The sequence below is a fragment of the Sinocyclocheilus anshuiensis genome, unplaced genomic scaffold, assembly GCF_001515605.1.
Source record: "Sinocyclocheilus anshuiensis isolate Anshui unplaced genomic scaffold, SAMN03320099.WGS_v1.1 scaffold180, whole genome shotgun sequence".
Taxonomy (NCBI): Eukaryota; Metazoa; Chordata; class Actinopteri; order Cypriniformes; family Cyprinidae; genus Sinocyclocheilus; species Sinocyclocheilus anshuiensis.
In genome coordinates this window covers 1,309,122-1,331,727 of record NW_015554093.1, presented here as the reverse complement: position 1 = coordinate 1,331,727, position 22,606 = coordinate 1,309,122, and the positions used below count along the sequence as shown (strand labels likewise).

The window sequence follows — 22,606 nt, the reverse complement described above, 5'->3', positions numbered from 1 at the left end:
CTTCGTTCATCTTCGGAACACAAATTAAGATATTTTTGATGGAATCTGAGAGCTGTCTGACCCTGCATAGACAGCAACGCAACTGAAATGTTCCTAAGTCCAGAAACGTAGCAAGGAGATCTGTAAAATAATCCAAGTGTCATCAGTGGTTCATCCGCAATTATACAAAGCTACGAGAATACTTTTTGTGCGCAAAAGAAAAAAAAAAACACGACTTTATTCAACAATATCAAAAATATCTTAATTTGTGTTCCGAAGATGAACGAAGGCCTTGCGGGTTTGAAACGACATGAGGGTGAGTAATTAATGACAGAATTTTCATTTTTGGGTGAACTAACCCTTTAAGACCAAAATAGCATCCAAACCTGCATTATCGCACCCGCAGCATTGTATTTTTATCTCCTGGTGTGTGCTTTTGTCTTATTCCATCACTTTCTCAACCATCCCTCCATCTTTGCTGAATCTAACCTGTCTGCTTTACAACCTCACCCATACCTCCCTCCACTCTGTACGTGGGGGGTGTCCGCACATGGGGGCTGTTGTTATTAGTCTTTCCCCTAGCTTGAACACTCCAGGGTCCCGCGCCTCCACCGCCTCAGCGGCCGCGGTCCTCGCCGCCTCATCCCGCACCCGTCACCACAAGTCCTTGTCCACCTCTGCCCACCCCAGTCCCCCAGACTTCCATGCACATCGCCCCAGGCAAGTGGCAGCCAGAACCAAAACTGTTCGGATGGGGATTCGACTTCAAGAGTCAGGGACGAACTAGGACGTATAGATTGTTTTTAAAGCAGAAACTTTAAAAGTTTTTGGGGGGTTTGAAATACATGAGATCCACAGACAAAGTACCAAATACGTCATGCTAAGAGATAAGAAGGCCCTCACTTTTTTTTAGCCTTGCCTACTTTTCTCACTTGTTGTCCGTCACAATAACACGCCGTCTTACTCGCCGTCCCACTTTCTCCTCCACATAAACACACGTTATTCACATCATGTACCTGACAGTCTGTTCTTTTCTAATTCATAATGCACATGCAAGCTTTAACTCATTGTCTTTTGTTCTCACAAGGTCCTCCCTCACTTATGCATGTGTTGTGTGTTGTGTTGCTCTGCTGCCCTATCCTTCTCCACCCCTTCTTTTCTGCAGCCAAACCAGACAGTGCATTCATATCCTCTAAAACCTCTCACTGCTTACGTAACCTTTAATAAAGACGTTTTGTGCCATCCTGGAATGTTAAAAGCTTGTGTCACAGACAGTTATATGCATGCTAACAATGGTTTTGTCTCCCTCCCTGAAGAGTTTCTTCAGTTTTTTTGGTTTTCTGTTGTTGTTTGAGTCTCATCTTTTGTAGGTAATAGCTAATAGCTGCATGATAACTATTAAGGGTGATGTGTGTAATCAGTGTTAAAATACTTGTCTTCAGTTTAATGTAGGTAGACAACTATAAGTTAAGCATTTGTCCTTAAATGTTAAACACTCTGTGAATACATTGCATTAGGGTGTTGATATAAAAAAAATCTGACCAATAGAAGATTATTTTTACACTATTGTTCAGAAATACAGTAAACACCGTTATATGGTGAAATATTACAATTTAAAATATAAAATACAGATTAAATATATTTTTAAAATGTAATTTATTCCTGTGATGGCAAAGCTGAATTTTCAGCAGTCATTACTCCAGTCTTCAGTGTCACATGAAAAAATCATTCTCATTTGCTGATTTGCTGTTCAAGAAAAACATCATAGTTGAAAAGTGGTGCTTAATATTTTTGTAGAAACTTTTTTTTTTAAAGAATTCTTTGGTTTTGTCTTAAAAAAAAATATATAATTTTAAATGCTACAAGTGGATTTAGTCTTCACAGCATTATAATGTACAGTACGCAAAATAGATTCACTTTGAAAGATTACATTTAACAATGTTATTAAATTGTTTTTTTTAAAGATTAACATTTGCTGATTTTAAATAAATAAAATAAAATAAAATATTTGTCAATAAACAATACGGTACCGATATATTTAGTAATAGTGTGAGGTCAGGATGGAGATTATTTTTGAAAAGTAATTTTTCCTGTTTTGTTAGGTGACACACAATTGTGATCCAGGAATTACACACTTCACCTTTAACAATTATGTTATGATTAACATATTAACCGGTTGTATGGTTTTGTAACTTTAAAAAAAATATATATAAAAAATGTGGTCCTCATGTGATTTAAGCCTGTGGCTTGTCACATGTCTGGCATGGTACAAAAAGGGCTGATGGTGGAATTATACTTTCACACGCAAGTGCATGCCTGGGTTTTATTCCATCACTTTTTAAAATCAATCTCAAATTAAATGTAGGTTCTTTTCCACAAGGATGATTTGTCTGCCATGAGTGCATTAGCAGCAAGAGCTGCAGTTGTTAGCATAATGAAATGGCCTATTCATGCTTTTGTGCCTGATTATTGTAGCTGCATGTTGCTCTGAAGTGGCTTATATTTATTGATGCTGTTTTGTATTTGAATGGCTGCTAGACTGGATTATTGAGTACTAACTGATATTCTTTTCACCTTTGCAAACAATTTGTAAAAAAAAAAACAGCACGGCCAACCAGAAAGCACCAGTGGTGTCCCCCTCAGCTCAGAACATAAACATTTCCTCAATGGCTGATCGTACCAACTTCTCCAGAGGGGTGGCGATTAGAAGCACTTTCCACGCCGGCCAGCAAAGAGCCACACGAGACCAGCAAGCCTCAGCGTACAATGACCCCTCTGCCTCCCCCTCCCTTTCCCATGGCAACAGCCAGGTGCGCCGTCCTGGGACAGGCATCTTCAGCAAGTTTACTTCCAAATTTGTACGCAGGTGAGTTCATGATCCATCCACATGGTGACACTGTTACTTGCGTTTACTTAAGTGAACTATTAGGTGAACTCTTAGGAATACACATGCACGCATTCTCATGACTCTCACCAGTGCTCCCCTCTTTCAGGACGAGATGGTTTGGACTGGCACTGTTTTTTATCGCTAAGATCATGAACTCAAACAAATGGCTGCTGGAGCAGAGATGGTTTTAAGTGTGAGAGATGCTAACTGAAGGATTACTAACATATGAAATTCAGGGTTCCCACGGTCAGGGAATACCTAGAAATATCAGGGAGTGATTTCCATGCCTAGAAATGTCATGGAAATTAATTACGTCTTAATTTGTTTTTTTGTAGTTCAATCACATAAGCAAATGGTATACATGTTTTTTTTTATCTTTATCCGGCAATCATGAATGACTTGGAAAATCCTAAAAAATTTGCGAAAAGGTGTGGGAACCCTGCAAACCAAACCCTAATCTAACATCCATCATTCATGCAATGCATTTACAATTCAGTTTCCTCAGCAATCTTAAACGCCCTGTGTAACTTCAAGTATAATTCATGATCTTTAATCTGACTACAAATCCTGGTGCCCTTTTCAGTGCCCCCAGCTAACACTAATGGTCAGAAAAACCTTTCATAGGTTTCATAAAGAACCCTTTTTAACCTCTTCACCTATCAGCCAAACAGAATGTATTTCATCTTTTTTGAGAGATTTTCCAATGGTTCATGCACATGTGAGAAACACATTTTTCCCTTTTTCTCTAATTTTTTTTTTTGTAGAAATCTCTCATTCAGATTTCCCAGAAGGTAGGCAATAACGCTACCCTTGCGTTTTCCCAAGACAATGTCTTTTTCCTGTGCTCTATATTCCTTCTGTGATGTCTTGTGTCTTGAACCAGCATTTATTTTTGTTCCACATGCATATCCTTTCATGGTATTATTCTTTACTACTGCTCTGCGTCCATTGCCTGACTCACTCCTCTGCCAGCCCTCTCTTCCTCGATTGCATCACATCCCGCTTCTCTCTCATATGAACTCATGTACGTTATGCCGCAGATCTTGTGAAATGGTCTCCATGCGCCCTCGTCTGTGCTGTCATCATGCAACATGACTACACTCCTACAATGCAGTTAAATGATAGTGTAATACAAGTTTTACAGGTCTTTGTAGATTGTTTCTAATTACACCATTGTACAAGGACTGATAAACTCTTGATTTTCATGATTCGGTTCCATTAAAGGTTATTGTACATCTACTAAAATACTTTCAAACATACAGCTAAATCTACAGTTACTTCAATTGTGGACTTGCAGTCCAATTAAATGTGATAAAAGATAAAAAACTTTATCTTTAATAAATAGACATATAACACCTCTTTCTATTGCAGTGTCCACAACAAACACAGCATGACAGTTGTAGTCTGATTCATGAACAAATGACTCAAATTGGTTCAACTTAATTAATTAATCTGTCAAAAGCATTAGCATTAGCATTCATTTACCCAAAAATGAAAATGGCCATCATTTATTCACTCCCATCTCTTTCCAAACCATTAACACTTTTGTTCATCTTCGAAACACAAATTCATGTATTTTTAATGTAACTGGAAAGATTTCAGTCCCTTCATTGAAAGTCCATTTCACCAAAGCAAACGCGTTTACTGTATTTGATGTGCTCCATGTATGTGCGTTGATCAATGCTTACATGTAAAAAAAAATATTAAATTAAATCTGTTCATGATGTGATGGTGTGATCCCAAGTGAAGACTTACATTTAGGTGCTTTATTCATATTGATGGATTACTTTTACATTCTCTTTATGAACTTTTTGAAGCATCAATGTTTTGGTTGCTGGGACTTTCAAAGGAGGGCCAGAAATTTCTCAGGTTATATTAAAAATATTGTCATTTGTGTTTGAAAGATTCTTATAGGTTTGGAATGACATGAGGGTGAGTAGATCATTTTCATTTTTGGGTGAACTATAGGCTTGTGGGACTTAAATCGGTGTAATTTCTGGTTCAAATAAAAAGGTGTTTAAAAAAACCTAGTGTCTGTGTAAATGGTTTCTTTATTAACAACATAATTATTGTTTTAATAAAGTGTTGTTAATAAAGGTATAACGCTATTATCATGAATACTATTGTTGTAAGTATGTTTGTTCAGCGCAATCGGAGAAAGAAGTAAATTCCTTATGTATTTTGTAGACCCCTCAGACAGAAAATTAATATCTACAACAGCATGTAGAAGTATTAGGCACAGGATTCTTTGTCATTTATATTCTGTTGATGGCAACTAAACCTTCGCCCAAAGCTTGACATTTGATTTTTAATAGGTCAGGTAAGTTCATAGTTTGCACAGTCAGTCAGTCAGGCAGGCAGGATCAATAGTGGATGCCAGTCGTGTTTTCATGGTGAGGCCTGTAAAGGGTGACGCCTGCTTTTCTCCTCTTACGGTCTACTGCTTATTCTTATAATGCTGCACTAAAACAGGTGTGCTGCTTTTGGCCCTTCGTTCTTGTGCTGCGCTGTTTTGGAGGTGGTTGATCTCCCCGTCCGACTGTATCATTCAACACACCTCACTGAAATCACTTGTTCAGCTGTACAATACACACATGAGAAAATTAACCAGATACACACTTTTACACTTCATCTCTGACAGACACGTTTGGGAATTTAAGTTTAGAAGGACCCCTTGTAGTTTTGCTCTAGGCACTATACTGAATTTTGCGGTTAGGTTCCTAATAAGATTTGAAATTCGTTTTAATTCCTTTTGGGGTCATTTAAAATGTTATGCTCTTACATTACCAGACTGCATCATGTACACGAAGAAAATCCAAACTTGCACTTTGACACACAGATTGCTACATCAGATATTTGCTGTCCATTTGGAATATGAATATTTATATCCTAATTTTGGACTACTAGCATTTGTCTGCTCATTTGTTCAGGTGTTTATGCTAAATACAGAGTGGCTTAGGTGAGTGTGTGTTGATCCTGAGGTTCAGAGTTTAAAAGTAAATGCTCAAGAAGGTGGTGAAGGGACTGTAAAAAGTTTTTGTTTCAGATATTTTAAGTTTTATGAGCATAATAAAATATTGATACCAAAATCTACATGAACAGGACTAATACTTAGCTAGCATAACATGAATTGAGGGACTAAACTTGTTGGTTTTCTTTGAGGAGTCCGTATGAGGGAGAGGGTCAAGATGAGGCCAGCAGGTGAGGACAACGACTGACTAATAAAAATCATTTATCTACAAAAGCATACTGCTCAAATCACTGAATCATTACTTACTAAGGCATTTTTTTTTTTTTAAATAGAAAGATTCATGTTCCGTTTGAGTGCGGAGTCATTTAAAGCTTAAACTGGGAATTTTTCTTTTGAATCATTGGATTACTTGCATCATGAGACAATCAAATGTACACTACCGTTCAAAAGTTTGGGGTCAGTAAGATTTTTAAAAGGTTTTTGAAAAGTATTTTGTTTACCAAGGCTGCATTTATTAAAAAAAAAATTAAAAAATACAGTAAAACCATACTATTGTGAAAAATTTAAATAAATAAAAATTCTTTGGTGAATAAAAAGTTCAAAGGAACAGCATTTATTTGATGATTTTTTTTTTGTAACAAATATCTTGACTGTCACATTTGAACATTTTAATGTGCCCTTGCTAAATAAAATAATTCCTTGATTTTACTGACCCCAAACTTTCCAACGGTAGTGCATTTCTTTCATTTACATGCAAAAATGTATTAGTATCTAAAAATAGGTAATAAATAAATTTCTAAACAGAGTTAATGTTTTATTTATATTTGTATACTTTTTGTAGTTTTTGTTTTTACCCGCAAAAAACACCATACAGATGTCCAATTAGTGGATGCTGTTGTTTTGACTGCATTGTAGTCTTCCACCATAGCACCATGTTGGTGTTTTGTGTTGATGATAAAAAAACATTTAATCATGTTGATTTAAACTTTTAAACGTGTTAAAGCAGAAGAACTAGTTACAGCTTGAATCATCCAAGCTTCTTCTGTCTGTTTTCATTTCCTTGTCTTCCGCATGTTCACATTCGTTTTCCTGTTTGTGCCTCTCTCCTCTCATCGTTTTCACTGAAGACCCATGTTGAGCACAGCAGACAAGATGGAGAAAGGTATCCAAGGACTGCCTGGCGATGAAAACAAGGACTTCTTTTCTTCCTCTTCTCCAGCGTCCAGCACACCTTCGTCCACCCAGGCCTCCAAGGACACAAAACCACGCTCCCTCCGCTTCACCTGGAGCATGAAGACCACCTCCTCCATGGAGCCCAACGAAATGATGAAGGAGATCCGGAAAGTTCTGGACTCCAACAGCTGCGAGTATGAGTTGCGCGAACGCTTCATGCTCCTCTGCGTTTCGGGCAACCCCGCGCATGAAGACTTTGTCCAGTGGGAGATGGAGGTGTGCAAGCTACCTCGCCTCTCGCTCAACGGGGTGCGCTTCAAGAGGATCTCCGGAACCTCCATCGCCTTCAAGAACATCGCCTCGAAGATCGCCAACGAGCTAAAACTGTGAGGAAGATGATGGTTTCTGTGGAAAAGATCTTGAGGAACGGCTGGAGCCCGTGTGTTGGGAATGAGGAGGCACTGTGAGGAAAATCATTGGAGTTGTGAGCTCTACGGCAGCATTGAAGAGTCTTGAGGCTGTAAAGGGGGAAAAGGTGTAAGACAGGTTCATGGGGGACATTTGTGCATATAGACATTTTTCAGGGGGGTTATTTTTTGGGGGAAGTGTTCTGTCTTGGTTTGGGTTTTCTGTTCCTTACTCACCCCCCTCGAATGCTTTGTTGTCATTTTTATTTGTGGCAATTTTGTTCAAATGTGGGTTTTCTTGGAACTCACAATTGTCCTCAATTCAGAAAAAGTTAAGAGACCGTGAGAAGACGTTGGTTTTCATAAACTGGAATTGTTTGCCAGTATTTTTTAATTTTTTTTTTACAAACACAAACCAGCTACTGTCATGGACATCTGTATCTAACTCTCCCCCCCATACCCTGGTCCTTATTCCTTGTTCATCCCCAAACACAAACAATGCTAAACCACCACATTACTTGATCTTACTTCCAATTCCATGTTAGCTGTGATGAGCAGAGATGGAGATATTGGTGGTTGACACTCAGAATGTACAACACAAAATCGAGACCCAAATGACTAGGCACATTCAGTAGAGCCATCATTTGAATTTTCATATCCACTCATCATGATCTGATTGGTTCTGATCTAGCCAATGAAATTGCTAGCTAATCCGTAACCTCTGCCCCATTTCTACATGACAGTACAGTGTCTTATTTGAGCTGAAATGGAAGTGTTGACTTGAATCCTTGGTGCACTGGAGGTGAATCACCTCTTAGCACTCAATGCCCAGACAATTCGTTTTTTGCTGTTTGTTTTGTTTTTTCCCTCTACTGCAGGAGTTATATATCTGAAACTAATTAAGAGCCAATTAAGTAATTATTGGTGGATTGTAGTGTAATTAAGAATTGCTGGTTGGATCCAATCTGCTGCACTGGAATGAGTCTGTGTTTCGTTGCCTTTCTCTGGAGAAGATAATTATTAATATTATTATATGAATAAACCAGATGTTGGATGATTTGTGTTCAGTTGTTCATTAGCAACATTCTTTTTATTTTAGTGCATTGTTTTATTTTCTTTTGTTTCACCTTCAAGCAACATTTGAAATATGCTGATGTTCTTTAATTGATTTAAAGAGCATGCAATACAAATAAAACTATTTACTTTCTAAAATGTTTCCATTTGAGAGCACTTGGAAACTTAGCAATTTAGGTGTCCATTTTTGTTTGTTTGGTTTAGGGTAACACTTTTATGAGTAACGTTCATTTAAATACAATTTTTAAAATTACTTTGACCAATTATGCCAAGTCATTTTTTTACATTGTCAAGTCATTAATTGTACATTCAAATGCTATTAATTGGATTAATATCTGTACATGTTTGTTTAAATGTACATTAATTACTGATCTGTTAAACATATTTATTATATATTAATTATAAAGTGTTAAACGTTTTATTCTTGGTTTATGATGCTAGTCTAAATGTGTTTGCAGTTTTAATTTGTTGGCTAAATGTTTTTAGAGTCTTCAGATTATCCAGATATTTAATCCATATTTGTAAATTGGTGTGCTGTGTAAATTGGGCTATGTCTAGTTCAAATAATTGGGCATTTTGTTGAACAATCAGAGGAAGGAAAGAAAAAAATGACACCGGATGCATCCTCTGTCATGTGCACATCTGGGGTAGTGATTTGCGATTCGTGAACGAATTATTTCGAGCCGGATCACAGATCACACTGAATCGATCCGACCTGTTTTTGAGTATGAGGGTCAAACTGTAAGTTACTCCACAGCCGAAAAGCTGAAACGTTATAAATGAAATGTACTTAAAATATCACACATTTTGGATACATACATTTTACAATACACTACAAAGGTTTACAGTGTATAATTGGCCACGCAGATATATAAGGGACCTCATGTTGACGTTATTACGCGATTACGTAATGGCCACTGAATCATTTGAGCCTGTTTGAAGCAAATTGTTCGAAAGAACCGGTTCGCATGAGAGGGACTTTCTATCACTAACTGGGGTCAAACGGTAGGAGGCGCCAACTCTCAGTCTGGTCACGTTTATGTGACCCTCCCCCAACCCTCAACCGAGGCAGACATTCACCGTCATCCATTATCAGCGAGCTTACCCGTCGTCGTTATAGTTGCGCTTTGAAGGTAAATTTTAAAGATTACACTTTATGTGAGACTTCAAATGTTTATCTTCGGTATTTCACCCGTCGATTAGAAGTACGCCACGACCGTTTGAATGATCATAATGCAGAAAATGTATTCACTCTGTTGTCCGATATTCTCCCTTTGTACTGAACGTCGTCCTAACGTGAACCGAGAATATCTTAATTTAATCGCACGGATTTATTTTACAATGCGAGATTATTTTCTTAGCGTAAAGTATTTATTTTTTTAGCTGTAAGGTGTTCACTCACTAAATATTTCAGTTACTTCCTTAGTCTGGTGCTAATAGATAGTGGCGTTAGCACGATAGCTTTAGCCATTGCATGATTGAGATGCAGTAGATCAGTTTTTAGGACATTAGATCAAAGATATACACTCTTGTCATCGGACGTTCAACCCAGTTCATGTTGGCCACATATTAAGATATAAAAGACGACTGAATCGTGTTTTAAATAATCTAATTTTATAGCGTCAAGCCCTCATTATTACGCACTCTGAAATACTTGATTCTGATTGGTTAGTCGTGGTCAGGTGCTCAGCGGTAAAGTGTTTTTGTAGCGTGGTGGCTAAACTGTTATCATTTAGAACACCCATGTAGTAATTCCGTAATAATTTCTAATCTTTTATTTTGCAATAATGCATAATTTATAATAGTTACATGAACACCAACACGATTATGAGGACCCCCATGTGAAGCTTGAGTACAATATCCATTATTATTAATATCGTAATTCCTACGATTTAACCATGAATTATTATAAAATATCAATGGAAAAGTGATTGATGGCAGCAGGGAAGTTGTGGTTTATCCGGTGTGCTTTGCATTTGAAATTCTTGCTAATGTTGATTTGCATACATTTTGCCTGTTTATTTGACTTTGTTGTTTTTTCTTAGGAACTTCATTGTTCGATACCTTGCAAATCAACCAAAGACTGATTCCAAAACACACTGCCGTTCTTCCTGTCCAAAATGGTGAAGATATTTGTTGGCAATGTAGCTTCAGCAACCACCGAAGACGAGCTCCGTGCTTTGTTTGAGAAGTACGGCGCCGTGTCTGACTGTGACATTCTGAAAAACTATGGCTTCGTGCACATGGATGAGGAAGAGGCAGCGCAGAAGGCTGTCTCCGCTTTGCACAAGCACGAGGTCAATGGCTCCCGCATCACCGTCGAGTACGCCACCACCAAGGTACGCAATGCCACCAAGATCTACGTGGGCAATGTTCCCGAAGGTGTCACCGCCGCCAAAATCAAGGAGCTCTTCCAGCCGTTCGGCAAGGTGGTGGAGTGCGATATTGTGAAGAATTATGCATTTGTTCACATGCAGAGGGAAGGCGAGGCTCTGGAGGCCATTTCAAAGCTTAGCCACTCCAAATTGGATGGCCAAAAGATCTTTGTGTCCCTCTCACGCAGTAACCCATCCAGAAACGACCGAGGGGAGGACTATTTTCCTCCTCCACCGCATCACTATCCACCTCACCCACACCACCATCCTCACTTTGTCCCCCCACGCCAGCCGCCCCGTGACTACTATCCGCCTCGTGGCCGACTTCCACCCCCTCCTCTCCCACCACCGCCACCCCGCGCCTACTATGAGCGCGATGTGTACGAGAGGGAACTTCGCCACGACCCATACGCCGCCCCATCCCCGCGATATTACGATCCGGATCCATACGACCGCCGCATTCCGCCCCCTCAGCGGCCGGTCACGCCTCCTCTCGCCAGTCGCTACTACCGAGAGCGCAGCCCTCTTGGCGATCGCCGCTCTCTCCTGCCTCCCCCTCCCCCTCCACCCTCTTCTGCCGGCTTTGCCCGGGGTTTCGCCCGCAATGGTGCTAGCTCTGCACCCCCTCCCCCTTCCTCCGCTCCTTCCTCCCACTATCAACGCTACTCTCTTGGCTCAGGCTTTGATAAGGATGATTATTTTGAGGAAAAGTACAGCAATGGCTACAGCCGTAGCTACTAAGCATTGAAGTTTGTCCGTCCCCTTATTTTCGAGGAGCTGAGTAATCTAAGAGGGGCTTACCATCAGTGAGTTAGGGGTGAATTTTTGTAATATTCTGTGATAGTTGTAGCTATTTTAGATAACTGGTCAATCAGCTAATACTGTACTCATTTAACTAATAAATTGACCTCTGCCCGATGAAGGAACAGCAAATAGGAAGTTAAATAAACATGAGTTTTATAGCATGTTATGATGCATTATATTTGCCAGGCATATCGGTTTGACTATTTTCTTAAAGTAATTGTACTTTTTTTTTTTCTTCTGCTTTTTAAAATCAAATCATACATTTTAAGTTCATTTTACTCTGGCATGCACTTCGAAAATACAAAAGAACGCTTGAATATATAATATTTTTTTTTTTTTTTTTTTTTTTTGCATTGATATTTTAACATGCATAGTCTACCCAACAAGAAATTTGTTGTGTTGAATGTTTACCTTTGTTTTCTGATTGGTATTTAAGAATATTCAAGTGTTTTAGTTTTCACTTTCTTTTGCATGAGACAGAGAGTTAATTTGGAGGTAATTTGAATTTTCATTAAGGGGCTCCGCAAACAAATTTGATACTTTTTTTTTTTTTTTTTTAGTTTATAATTTCTTTTTTAAAATAAATCTCATCTCTTGATTACCTTGGTCTAGGCAAATGAACTTGCTATGGTGTTGTTAAAAGTAATGTTGGATGTTAGAGAGACCAGTGGGAAGGAACAGAGAGGAAATGGGTAAAGAGGTTGTTGTGGGCGGAACTGTATGCTAACTGACTGATCAACCAATCACATCCTACCGGCTAACCGAGCACATCGCATCTACCAGCCGCTCAACTTTCGGATCCGCTGCCGCATCCTAGGATAAAGCACCACCGGTCAAAGGAAGCGAACGACCGACCAGCTGCCAACCGCCTAATAAATTCAAAACAGCACGGAATCATTAGTGCAATATCTACACTGTATTTCGAAATCTCGTTGTATTAGACAAATAGCTGATTTGCCGAAGTCGCAGACTCGGAGAAAGTTTTTAAAGATTATAAAGACTTATTTTGACATCACATTATAATGGACGTGCTTGTGATTGAAAATATTACTGAATACTCAACATTGTTTCCTGTCCTACTTGTACTACTGCTGTTTGCCTATTGTTAGCATACACTTCTGTTTAAAATGTACGTTTGTAAAAAGCCTGTTTTCTCGACTGTTTATCCGAAACCGCTCTCTTTATCATATTGTCCACTCGAGCAGGTTCGAAACTTATGCTTGTTTTGATTTAAACCTATGAAAACAGATTCCTGTTCTACCAGTCGCTGTCATCTTGCCGCCTGAATAAAAATTCGACTGACTTAGACGCAACGTTTTCATGTCACTCGTTTTTAATTGAGTCTCTTTAATTTCTACCTCATGTCTCACTCGCTCGAGTTATCATTCGTATAGAACAAATATCCTTTGACTTGATCACTCATGTGTAAAGTGCCAAATAGATTCGTATTGAAACTGCACTTTCCGCTTGAACCCTTAATTTAAAAGGCCAAAGGCATTAATTTAAACCTTAGTAAATTCCAGTCACTTTATCTTCTTTTTGTTCCACAATAATCCCTGGCCAAGATGAATGAATGTTTGATGCTCTGTTTTGAATATCTCTAACAGCTTTGTGTGGCTCATCAGGATGGGTGAGTTAAAAGTGAAGGTAAGTAGTATTACAAGCTGGATTGTTTTTCACGTTGCACGTTATTGTATGTATTCTTGTGCTAGCAGAGCCTGTTTGACTTCAGTTTTTCACTGGTGATATTAGAACAGTCTAACACTGTTACTGAAACACTTGATCCTGATAGTGCAGTTGTTTCATGATGTCCGTCAAGTGTTTTTAAAGTGTGATTTACCTTTTCTCCACCGAGCCTTTCAGTAGAGCCACATTGACAGAAGTTTGTTTTCTATAGTCATCTCTATAATCAGCCATTTCAAGAGGAGGAATGGTTTTACACTTCATAAACTGTATTTCGCCCTTTTTTTATGATTCTTCCCGCCTTGTGCCACATGCCTCATTTGAAACACTCCAGTCACCACCACCTTATAACTTCTCATGCAAGTGTTTTGAATGGGAATGATAAACAACACTTTATTAGTGTTTACTTTGAGATTTAGTGAATATAGGCAACTTTGAATTATTTAGTTTCATTGGTTGCCTTTTGCTTAGCATTTCTGATGATCTTTTAAAGAACAACAGGAATCCAAAATAAGTAATACCAAAATGAGGTAATGAGCTCATATAAGATTCCAGAAAATGTCGGAGCATTTCAAGAATGTTAAATGTAATTAGAAGTACAAAATAACAGAAATATGAACACATCTATAGACTGTATTTTTCAGGAATTTGTATCATTTATGTGCGCAGAGTGTCCCTGTGATATAATATTGGTTTACCTTATAATTAGGTAACTTAGTCGCGTAATAGATTTAAAGTACATTTTAAATAATTGCATTTTTAAATGTTTGTTGGACATCACAATGTCAAAGTTTGTCTCCATCACTATAATATTTTAATGAGTTATGTAAAGACAATATTTTTATTGAAATCCTTGTTCCTTCAGTTTTTTCCTAACTGTAGAGTTGTTGCACTGATCACCATCCCTTTAACATAAGTACAGTAGGTCTATATATCAATTCCAAACTTCTAAATAATTTTGAGTTGAAATTATGCTGTGATTTAGCATTTAAGTGCTGGTGATTTGCAAGGCAATAACCAGCCATTTATAACTGAAAAACCTGTAAATATTAACCCCTAATCTGAATATTGTGGTGCAGGGCCGTCTTCCTATAGTGTTAATGTGGTAAAAAAAAAATTGGATTTCAGTTGTTTTCAAATTAATTTGTGACCTTTTTTTGTCCTGGACATTTACAGCACACACCGTTTCCTGAGAATGACCCATATAAAAAAATAACATCAGATAAAGAATTTCATCCAGACAGTAGTAAGTGAAACCTTGGGTTTGAGTAGGATATCTGCTGTGACAGCAGATTAAATGTGCAAATGTGAGAGGTTAGGACTTGTTTATCTGGTCTATTAGAAAAGCAGCAAGAAGTTCATAGATTGAGAAATATAACCTCCATATAAGGCATAATCAAAATTATGAGAAGAACACTAGAAATGCACAATCTGATCTAGCTCTTTATTGTGTATTTGTCTTTCTTTCAGACTGACAGCTTTTCGACAATCATTGCAGTATAAAATGTGAGAATGTAATAAATACAACGTGTAGTCTCTTATAATGCAAATAACTGATCAAGTGTCCAATATTTTGCTTTAGTGCTCACTAATGCTCATTTCCACGTATGTGTTTCTCATATCTGTTTGTGAATAAAGGCAACATGATGGTTATTTAATAATTTTCCTGTGTCGTGAATTTGTTTGCCTCATTGCATAGCTATTTTCTGCAGTTCTGCAATCTACCCCCATATTCTCCGAACACACACACACACGCACACACAAAAGAGTACCTGACCATTCAAATTACCACAGCGTCAGTAAATGCGCCCTTTCGCTGCCTGAAATGAAACCCTGTAGCACCCATCATTACTTTTCGGGAAAGATCTCGAGCGGATGTACGATGTTCCGGGATCCTGTAGCAATTTGGCGCGCTTTGTGTTTGAATTTGAACAGCGTTCTGACATTCCGGTCAACTGCTTTACATGCGTGAGTATAAACTTTGAACTAATGTTAACTTAAAACAAAATCACTAGTACACAGCAATACGCAAAAATTGACCACATTTCTAAGATTCTGATGATATAACCTTTATGAATGAGTGTTTGTCATTATTTAACATAAAGCAGCTAATAGAGCTGTAAGTCTTATAGTAATAGCTCTATTAAATCTTAGCATGATGTGAGCTAATATGACTTTAAGCATAGTTGGTCTCCAAAGGTTAGCAAATTTACTCTTAAATCCATAAGCAAACCAAAGATACAAGGTCAGGAAAATAAATAAATTTACCTTCTCAAAATTTAACTACAAACTTTATCAAGTCAGCATTAATTGAAAAGTCATCTGATTTTCTAAATGCATGTTTTTGATCTTACAGGTGCATCTCAATAAATTAGAATGTCGTGGAAAAGTTGAATTTATTTAATACACGAGTTTCACAATTTGAGTTGAATTACTGAAATAAATGAACTTTTCCACGACATTCTAATTTATTGAGATGCACCTGTATTGTTAACAATTCATCTTTTTATATATTTTTTTACCTCATAACTTTCTAATAAAAATGTTGTAACTCGATCTTTCGGTGAAACAACAGACTTCTCTCTGGTGACTTATGGCAGACTTCTCCAATCATTTAGTCGTCTTAAACCCTGTTCCTTTCTTACAGTTGACTGCAAGCTTTCCATCCAATAAACAACCGATGGATAGAACCAAGAACCCATCCTTTATTTGATCTTTTTCAGTCGGTTTCACTGAAATACACAATACAGAAGAAAAGATCTGTTACTACTTTCGATATCATGACTTTAATGTAATATTGACCAAATAATTTTTTTAAAAGTAGCAGAATTTCATTAAAACACATTATTTTCATGTTTTTCAGGGCTGAATTGTTTGAAGTATTACAAATATGATAGTACCGTCATTAACGTTGATGTCAGGAGTGCAGATGCCACTTTTGGGTTTGGGCATATACAAGCTCCAAGACCATGAGCAGCTGAAACAGTCACTTCTGCTCTTCGAGCGGGATAAAGAGCCTTTGACACAGATGCAGTTTATGGATATGAGGCACATCTAGGGCAAGTCCTCAAAGAGCTGTTGCCCAAGTATGGCCTAAGCTGTGAAGATGTGTTCATTATCAGCAAGCTTGCCCCATTAGGCCATGGGACAAGGGCAAAGGAAGGCTGCCTGAGGAGTCTGGAGCAACTAGACTGAATACATCGACCTCTATCTAGTGCACTGGCCTGGGGTGGAGGGTCTTCACCCAGGGGATTCTCGTCATTCAGAGTATCGAGCGCAAAGCTGGGCGACTCTAGAGTTCTATGCCAGCAGGCAATTCAGGGCCATAGGGGTTTCAAACTACAATGCAAAGCACATTAGGGAGCTGCTCATGAGCTGCCGCGTGCCCCCAGTGGTCCTACAGATCGAGTGTCAACCTAAACTAATCCAGAGGGAACTAAGGGATTTATGTATTGAGACAGGCATTCACTTCCAGGCCTACTCTTCGCTGGGTACAGGAGCTCTCCTGAGGGAACCTGAGGTAATGGATATAGTGAGGAGCTGTGGTCGGACCCCTGCCCAGGTTCTTCTGAGGTGGGCTGTGCAGCAAGGCATCTCAGTTCTGCCTCGGTCCTCGCAGAGTGCAGGAGAACGCACAGGTATTTGACTTCCAGCTAAGTGAGATGGATATAATGAGGTCGGATGCCCTGAACTGCGGAAACAAGGTTTTGTAAACAAAATAGTTTAAGCCTGAAGATATGACAGTTTCTTTATTAATCCCAAGGCAAAATGTATGTAAAATTCAGCGAACAAAATTATCATTGTAAATAGAGTCAATGACGTGATGCTTGTTTTAGTAGTTAAACATAAACTACCCCCCCCATAAAAATGCTATTTTTACATGCGATGAGCATGTTTTCTGAATTGTTTATTTTTAATTAAAATTCAAAAATGGATATAATGTATTTGTACGTATAACCTATGTATGACCTTTTTATTGACTGTGCATGGTTAGTTCAGATTGTGTAATGTGGTCACCCACCAAAAAATATATTTGTGAATTAATAAATGGTAAAAAAAAAATGAAACAAAGATGCTTTAAACTAGATGTATCCAGTCTTTTAAAAAGTACTTTATCACAGACACTCTGACCCAATAACATAACACTAAATTCAGCCAGAAAATCTTTTATTTTTACCACAAAATTTTAGAAAAAATGTTAAAAGCTTGTGATTCTTTCAAAAGTATTTAAACAGTTCATCCATCACTCAGTCTATGGTAACAAGTGTAAATATGTACAAGGAGCATAAAAAAGGAATGAAAGTATCAGCAAGGCTGATAGTACAGAAACCGAACTTGTGTAGTCCATCTGCACATATTTGCCTCCCCACATGTTTGGCAGAAATTGAATGTTGTTTTGCATGCAAGACCAGCAGATGGAATAAAAAAGGAAAACATCCAATAGAGACTACAGACAATCTTGCAATCAAGAAATATGTACATGAAAGGCATTGTTTTCCTGGTGACATATCCAAGTATAGTCAGCATAAAAGAGATGGCAGAACAACTGATTTCATCCACTCTTACTAGTTATTCACAACAGTTTGGCATTAAAAAACAAACAAACCTGAGATGTAGCAAAAATGAACTGAAATAACTTTACCCGTATTATTGTTACCATCACTAACCTGTACTTCACAACTTACTTTATCCGGTGTCACAGTCCTTCAAATATATTTACATTTTGCAAGCAACCGCTCCAGCCTTTAGTACAACAAAAACGCACATCTATATATTAATCTATAAAATACATCATAGAACACATTTCTTTGTCAAATATGAACGTAATACATATCAATAAAGTTTTTTAAATAGTTTATTTTTTGAATCAGTATATAGAAAGATTGTCCAATAAATTGTAGCATTTTAGGCGATTGTCCCTTTTAAGATTGTCAAATTGAAGTAACACTGACAATACCTTTAATTAAACATATGTTATTGCAGTGGTAAGTTGTGATACAGCATTTTTCCCGTTCTCTCAGATGACTGTTTTTATACTTGTTTGAGCACATCAATTACAAAAAGGCCATGATGGTGATCAGACCAGCCTTCATCTGAGAGCAGCTGTCTGGTAACTGTTATAATGGTGTGTAAAGCATTGTTAAAGCATGACTACTTCATTCTCTGCCCTCCTCTTCTTTGGAACTCAAGAGGAACGAGAACCATCCACGGTAGGTCTGTTTCTGACTGTTCGCTCTTTTGACCTCCTAGAAACAGCAAAACAACTTAACATTAAGTTCACAATCTATCAAATAGAAACATATTCAGTGTACCATATAGCACACTCACTCCTTTGTCAAGCCATGTGTCAAATTCATCGCTCATTCTCCTCAGCTGCCGTCCGTACTTCTTTGCTTTCCACAGCGCAGCAGGAGCAGATTGAGAACGACCTCTGAATGGAAGTCCATCTCCCGTTCCTCCGTTCTCCTCCGCCGATGCTCCATCCTGGGGCTCTGCTTCCTGCCAGCGGCTGACCATATACACCTGAGACTCCGAATAGAACCGCACACGTCCTGCAAAAGCACGTCATCACATGGTAACAGAAACTTTCGTTAAACCTAGGTCAATCTATGATACACACCTTGAAACTGTGACCTGTTTAATGTCTAGCGTGGTTCTTTGAAGTTCTCACCTTGAGGAGAAATGTTTGGCAAGGTTTGATCCTGATGTTGTCCATGGGTATTGATTGTCTCTTCTCTTCCTTTCTTTTTGTCATTCAAGGTGCTGGAATCATTTTGATGGTCATGCAATCTTTTATCCATTGTAAGAGCTGGTAAAAAGAGAATAGTAGGATATTTCATATTGTAATTTCAAGGTGTTAAAACAATGATCTAATACTTTTTATTACATGGTCAACATTTCGAAAGACATTGTTTTTAATGATTAGATTATTTCTTTTAAACATTTAAATTAACATGGACTGGTTTTCCTAAATGCATACCTGTGGATCTGGATGAATTCCAGGACAATAGATATGAATGTGTTCGTCTCTCCGGTACTGAGTTGTTAGTGGCACTTGAAGCTATTCCTTCTTATCTTCAGTACGATTACGAGTTGCTTCTCCACTTCTCGACATATGTTGATTGACTCATGGCATGAGACACACCCAAACAACAACAATAGCTGTAATTGCTACTTTATATAAGTTTCATATTTCTAAGGTTGAGCCATGCTCATCTGAAAACGTCGTCGGCCAAAAATAATAGAAAAAATATCGTTTTTCGTGACATTTAGTCGAAGTGATTGTCTTCTCGCCGCAAGCAGTAGCGTGCCAAATGTCCAGTCCGGCTGTTGTTATCACTACAGCGTGTATGATCTCATTTCGGCTCGGATATTGTTGTTGTCCGTGGTCGTTTACAGTAGTTCTCCGCTCTCGGCCAATCAGACGGCAGTCGGCTTCTTCGATCAGCCAATCACGGCCGGATGCTAATGGTGTTTTGCGCGCGCTCCGATGTGACGTCACTGTTGCGATAGGGTTTCGCGAGCCTTTCCTGTCCCGTGACTTATTTACCTCATCCGGGCCCCGGACTCGCGGAAGCGCATTCGGAGAGAGAATTTTACAAAAGAAACATTTCGTTTAACTTTGTTTGCATGGAATGGAATTAAAAACAGTGTAATTAATTGGTGTTGCTATCCGTGCAATAACAACAGTCTTTGTATAGAGAGTTTATGCTTTGTCCAATTATGATTTGAATTAATTTATTATGGAGAGTATTTATTATTGGCCTTTACCCTTAATGGTTTGCTGTTTATTATACTGGCTTAACGACAATACAATTCTAGGAAAATTGTCATTGATTTTTTTTTTTTTGCTGTTATTTCTGTTCAAGAATTGTGGTCACATAATACGCAATTTCTCAGTTTGAACTGTAGATGGCAGGAGAGATCTGCTTTATTGAGTCAATGGAAGGCGTTGGTTATTTCTTTGCTTATGACTCATGCCTGCAGAACAGAAATATATATATATATAGGTTAATAGGACCCATTACTGTGTAGTTTGCTGCATATGTTACATATTGCATATATAATCTTTTCTAGATGTGATAAAGTCTATAACACTGCAGAATGTCTGTGTCTGTTGTGTACATGCAGTTCATTTTTATTTTGTAGCTTTATATTAACAAATACTTGCTGGAACAAAATTAAGAAATAGTTGCTTGATAAATATGCTATTCCTGTCATAGACATATGACATGAAGGATAATTTTTTTGTGAGCTGGATATTCACATATGAATAAGCAGTTTTAGTTCTCTGGAATGTTTTTTCCATTGTGAATGACTGTCAGACTGGCTCTTTTAAAACACAAACACACAGATGTGCACATCCAAATGAGCATTCTGGGGGTGTTTTAGTGAAATTGAGGTAAATACATAAAAATTTGTAAAAACACAATATGTGATGCAGCCAATTTACCAAATGAATTTGGGAATGCAACCTTGCATTGAATTTGACAAAGATGGATAATGTACTAGAGCTGGCAAAAGATTTAGATAGCAAACAAGGTTTCTCATTGACAGAATCTTGGAAGGACACAGGTTTGGGGTCCAAGCAGAGTAATATAAATTAAGGGCCCTAATACTATTATATTGTTTATATTGTTGTGACCGAGCTGCAATAAATAAATAATACAAAAATTATTATTAAAATTATGGTCTCCAAGCCTAAACAAGCTGGTCCAGGGGTGTCTTAAAAGTTGAAAAGTGCTCAAAACCCTATAAAATCAGCCAAAAGGGTGATTGAGAAACCAGCTAATACCAGCAAACCAGTTTAGGCTGGTTTAAGATAACATTATTTTAAATCAGATTTGCTCACATTAGCTGGTTTGCGATGGTCTCCAAGCCAAACTGGTCCAGGGGTGGCTTAAAAGTTAAAAGTTGCATCATATGTCAAAAATCTTAGTTTTGTACCTAGATAATAGTCTCAAATTAGATAGACAAATTCATACCATAGTTAGTACTAGTTTTTATCATATTCGTCAGTTAGCTAAAGTTAAACCCTTCCTAAGCAGGAAAAGTTTTGAAACTGTTATTCATGCTTTTATCTCAACACGACTCGACTATTGTAATTCTCTATGCTGGGTTACCTCTCTCTTCTGTGTCTCGCCTTCAAATGGTCCAAAATGCGACTGCCCATCTACTCACAGGCAGCTGCAAACGAGACCATATTACACAAATTTTAACCTCCTTGCACTTGGTTGCCCGTCCGATATCGAATTGACTACAAAATTCTATTATTTGTCTACAAAGCTCTTAACAACTCTCAGCCCCTAGGTAGCTTTCTGATTTAATCACTACCTACAATCCTTCTAGGTCACTTAGATCACAGAAGGGTCATCTTTTGTTGTTACCATGATCCCGTCTGCAACGCAGGGGAGATATAGAGCCTTCACAGTAGCTGGTCCCAAGCTTTGGAACAACTTGCCATTAACCATCAGAACTGCCTCCACATTAGACAAATTTAAATCCATGTTAAAAATGCATTCCTTCTCCTGTGCTTTTAATTCGTTGTAATGTGTATGTGTTTACTTGCTTTTATTCTTCAATTTTAATTTATTTCCATTTGATCCTTTTTTTTTCTCTAGCTTTGTACAGCACTTTGGCCAACCAAGGTTGATTTTAAATGTGCGTTAGAAATAAACTGAATTTAATTGAATTGAAAAGTGCCCAACACCCTCTAAAATCAACTAACATGGAGACTAAGAAACCAGCTAAGACCAGCGAATCAGTTTTGGCTAGTTTAAGATAACACTATTTTAAATCAGATTTGTTGGCCAGTGCTGGTTTGCGGATGGTCTCTAAACCTGGCCAAGCTGGTCCAGGGGTGACTTAAAATTTGAAAAGTGACCAACACCCTCTAAAATCAGCCAACATGGAGACTGAGAAACCAGCTAAGACCAGCAAAGTTTAGACTAGTAGGGTTAGTTCACCAAAAATGAAAATTAGGCTGCGTTTTACTCACCGCCGAGGCATCCTAGGTGTATATGACTTTCTTCTTTTAGACGAATCCAGTCGGAGTTATATTAAAAATTGTCTTTGATCTTTCAAGCTCTATCATTGCAGTCAGCGGGTGTTGCATTCCTTCAGTCCAAAAGAAGTTAAATAAAAAGCTCCCATGCATAAAAAAAGTGTCTCACACGGCTCGGGGGGGGTGAACAAAGGCCTCCTGTAGAGTTTTTGTAAGAAAAATATCCATATTCAAAACGTAATAATCACT

General features: G+C 38.0%; 3 protein-coding genes and 1 pseudogene across 3 annotated transcripts in view; 3 read left to right on the top strand and 1 right to left on the bottom strand.

Moving 5' to 3' along the window:
- LOC107669314 (serine/threonine-protein kinase MARK2-like) overlaps positions 1-8,474 on the top strand; it is a 50,466-nt gene extending 41,992 nt beyond the window's left edge. The window contains exons 17-19 of the mRNA XM_016461486.1: positions 3,631-3,657; positions 6,029-6,067; positions 6,965-8,474. Coding sequence (XP_016316972.1) covers positions 3,631-3,657; positions 6,029-6,067; positions 6,965-7,400 — 502 coding nt within the window. The 3' untranslated portion in view covers positions 7,401-8,474. The remainder of the gene's footprint in view (positions 1-3,630; positions 3,658-6,028; positions 6,068-6,964) is intronic.
- Positions 8,475-9,478: 1,004 nt separating this feature from the next.
- On the top strand, positions 9,479-12,983 carry LOC107669316 (RNA-binding protein lark-like). Its single transcript, XM_016461488.1, has 2 exons — positions 9,479-9,624; positions 10,537-12,983. Exon 2 carries the CDS (start codon positions 10,612-10,614, stop codon positions 11,605-11,607), a length of 996 nt encoding a protein of 331 aa, XP_016316974.1. The 5' UTR covers positions 9,479-9,624; positions 10,537-10,611; the 3' UTR covers positions 11,608-12,983.
- A 3,260-nt stretch (positions 12,984-16,243) lies between these two features.
- LOC107669317 (uncharacterized oxidoreductase YtbE-like) lies at positions 16,244-17,131 on the top strand (annotated as a pseudogene).
- Positions 17,132-17,511: 380 nt separating this feature from the next.
- On the bottom strand, positions 17,512-19,933 carry LOC107669322 (bcl2-associated agonist of cell death-like). Its single transcript, XM_016461491.1, has 4 exons — positions 19,334-19,933; positions 19,025-19,162; positions 18,682-18,905; positions 17,512-18,599 (listed from the first exon to the last, which is right to left on the bottom strand). The coding sequence occupies exons 2-4, from the start codon at positions 19,152-19,154 to the stop codon at positions 18,510-18,512; spliced, it is 444 nt and encodes a 147-aa protein (XP_016316977.1). The 5' UTR covers positions 19,155-19,162; positions 19,334-19,933; the 3' UTR covers positions 17,512-18,509.
- Between the last annotated feature and the right edge of the window lie 2,673 nt (positions 19,934-22,606).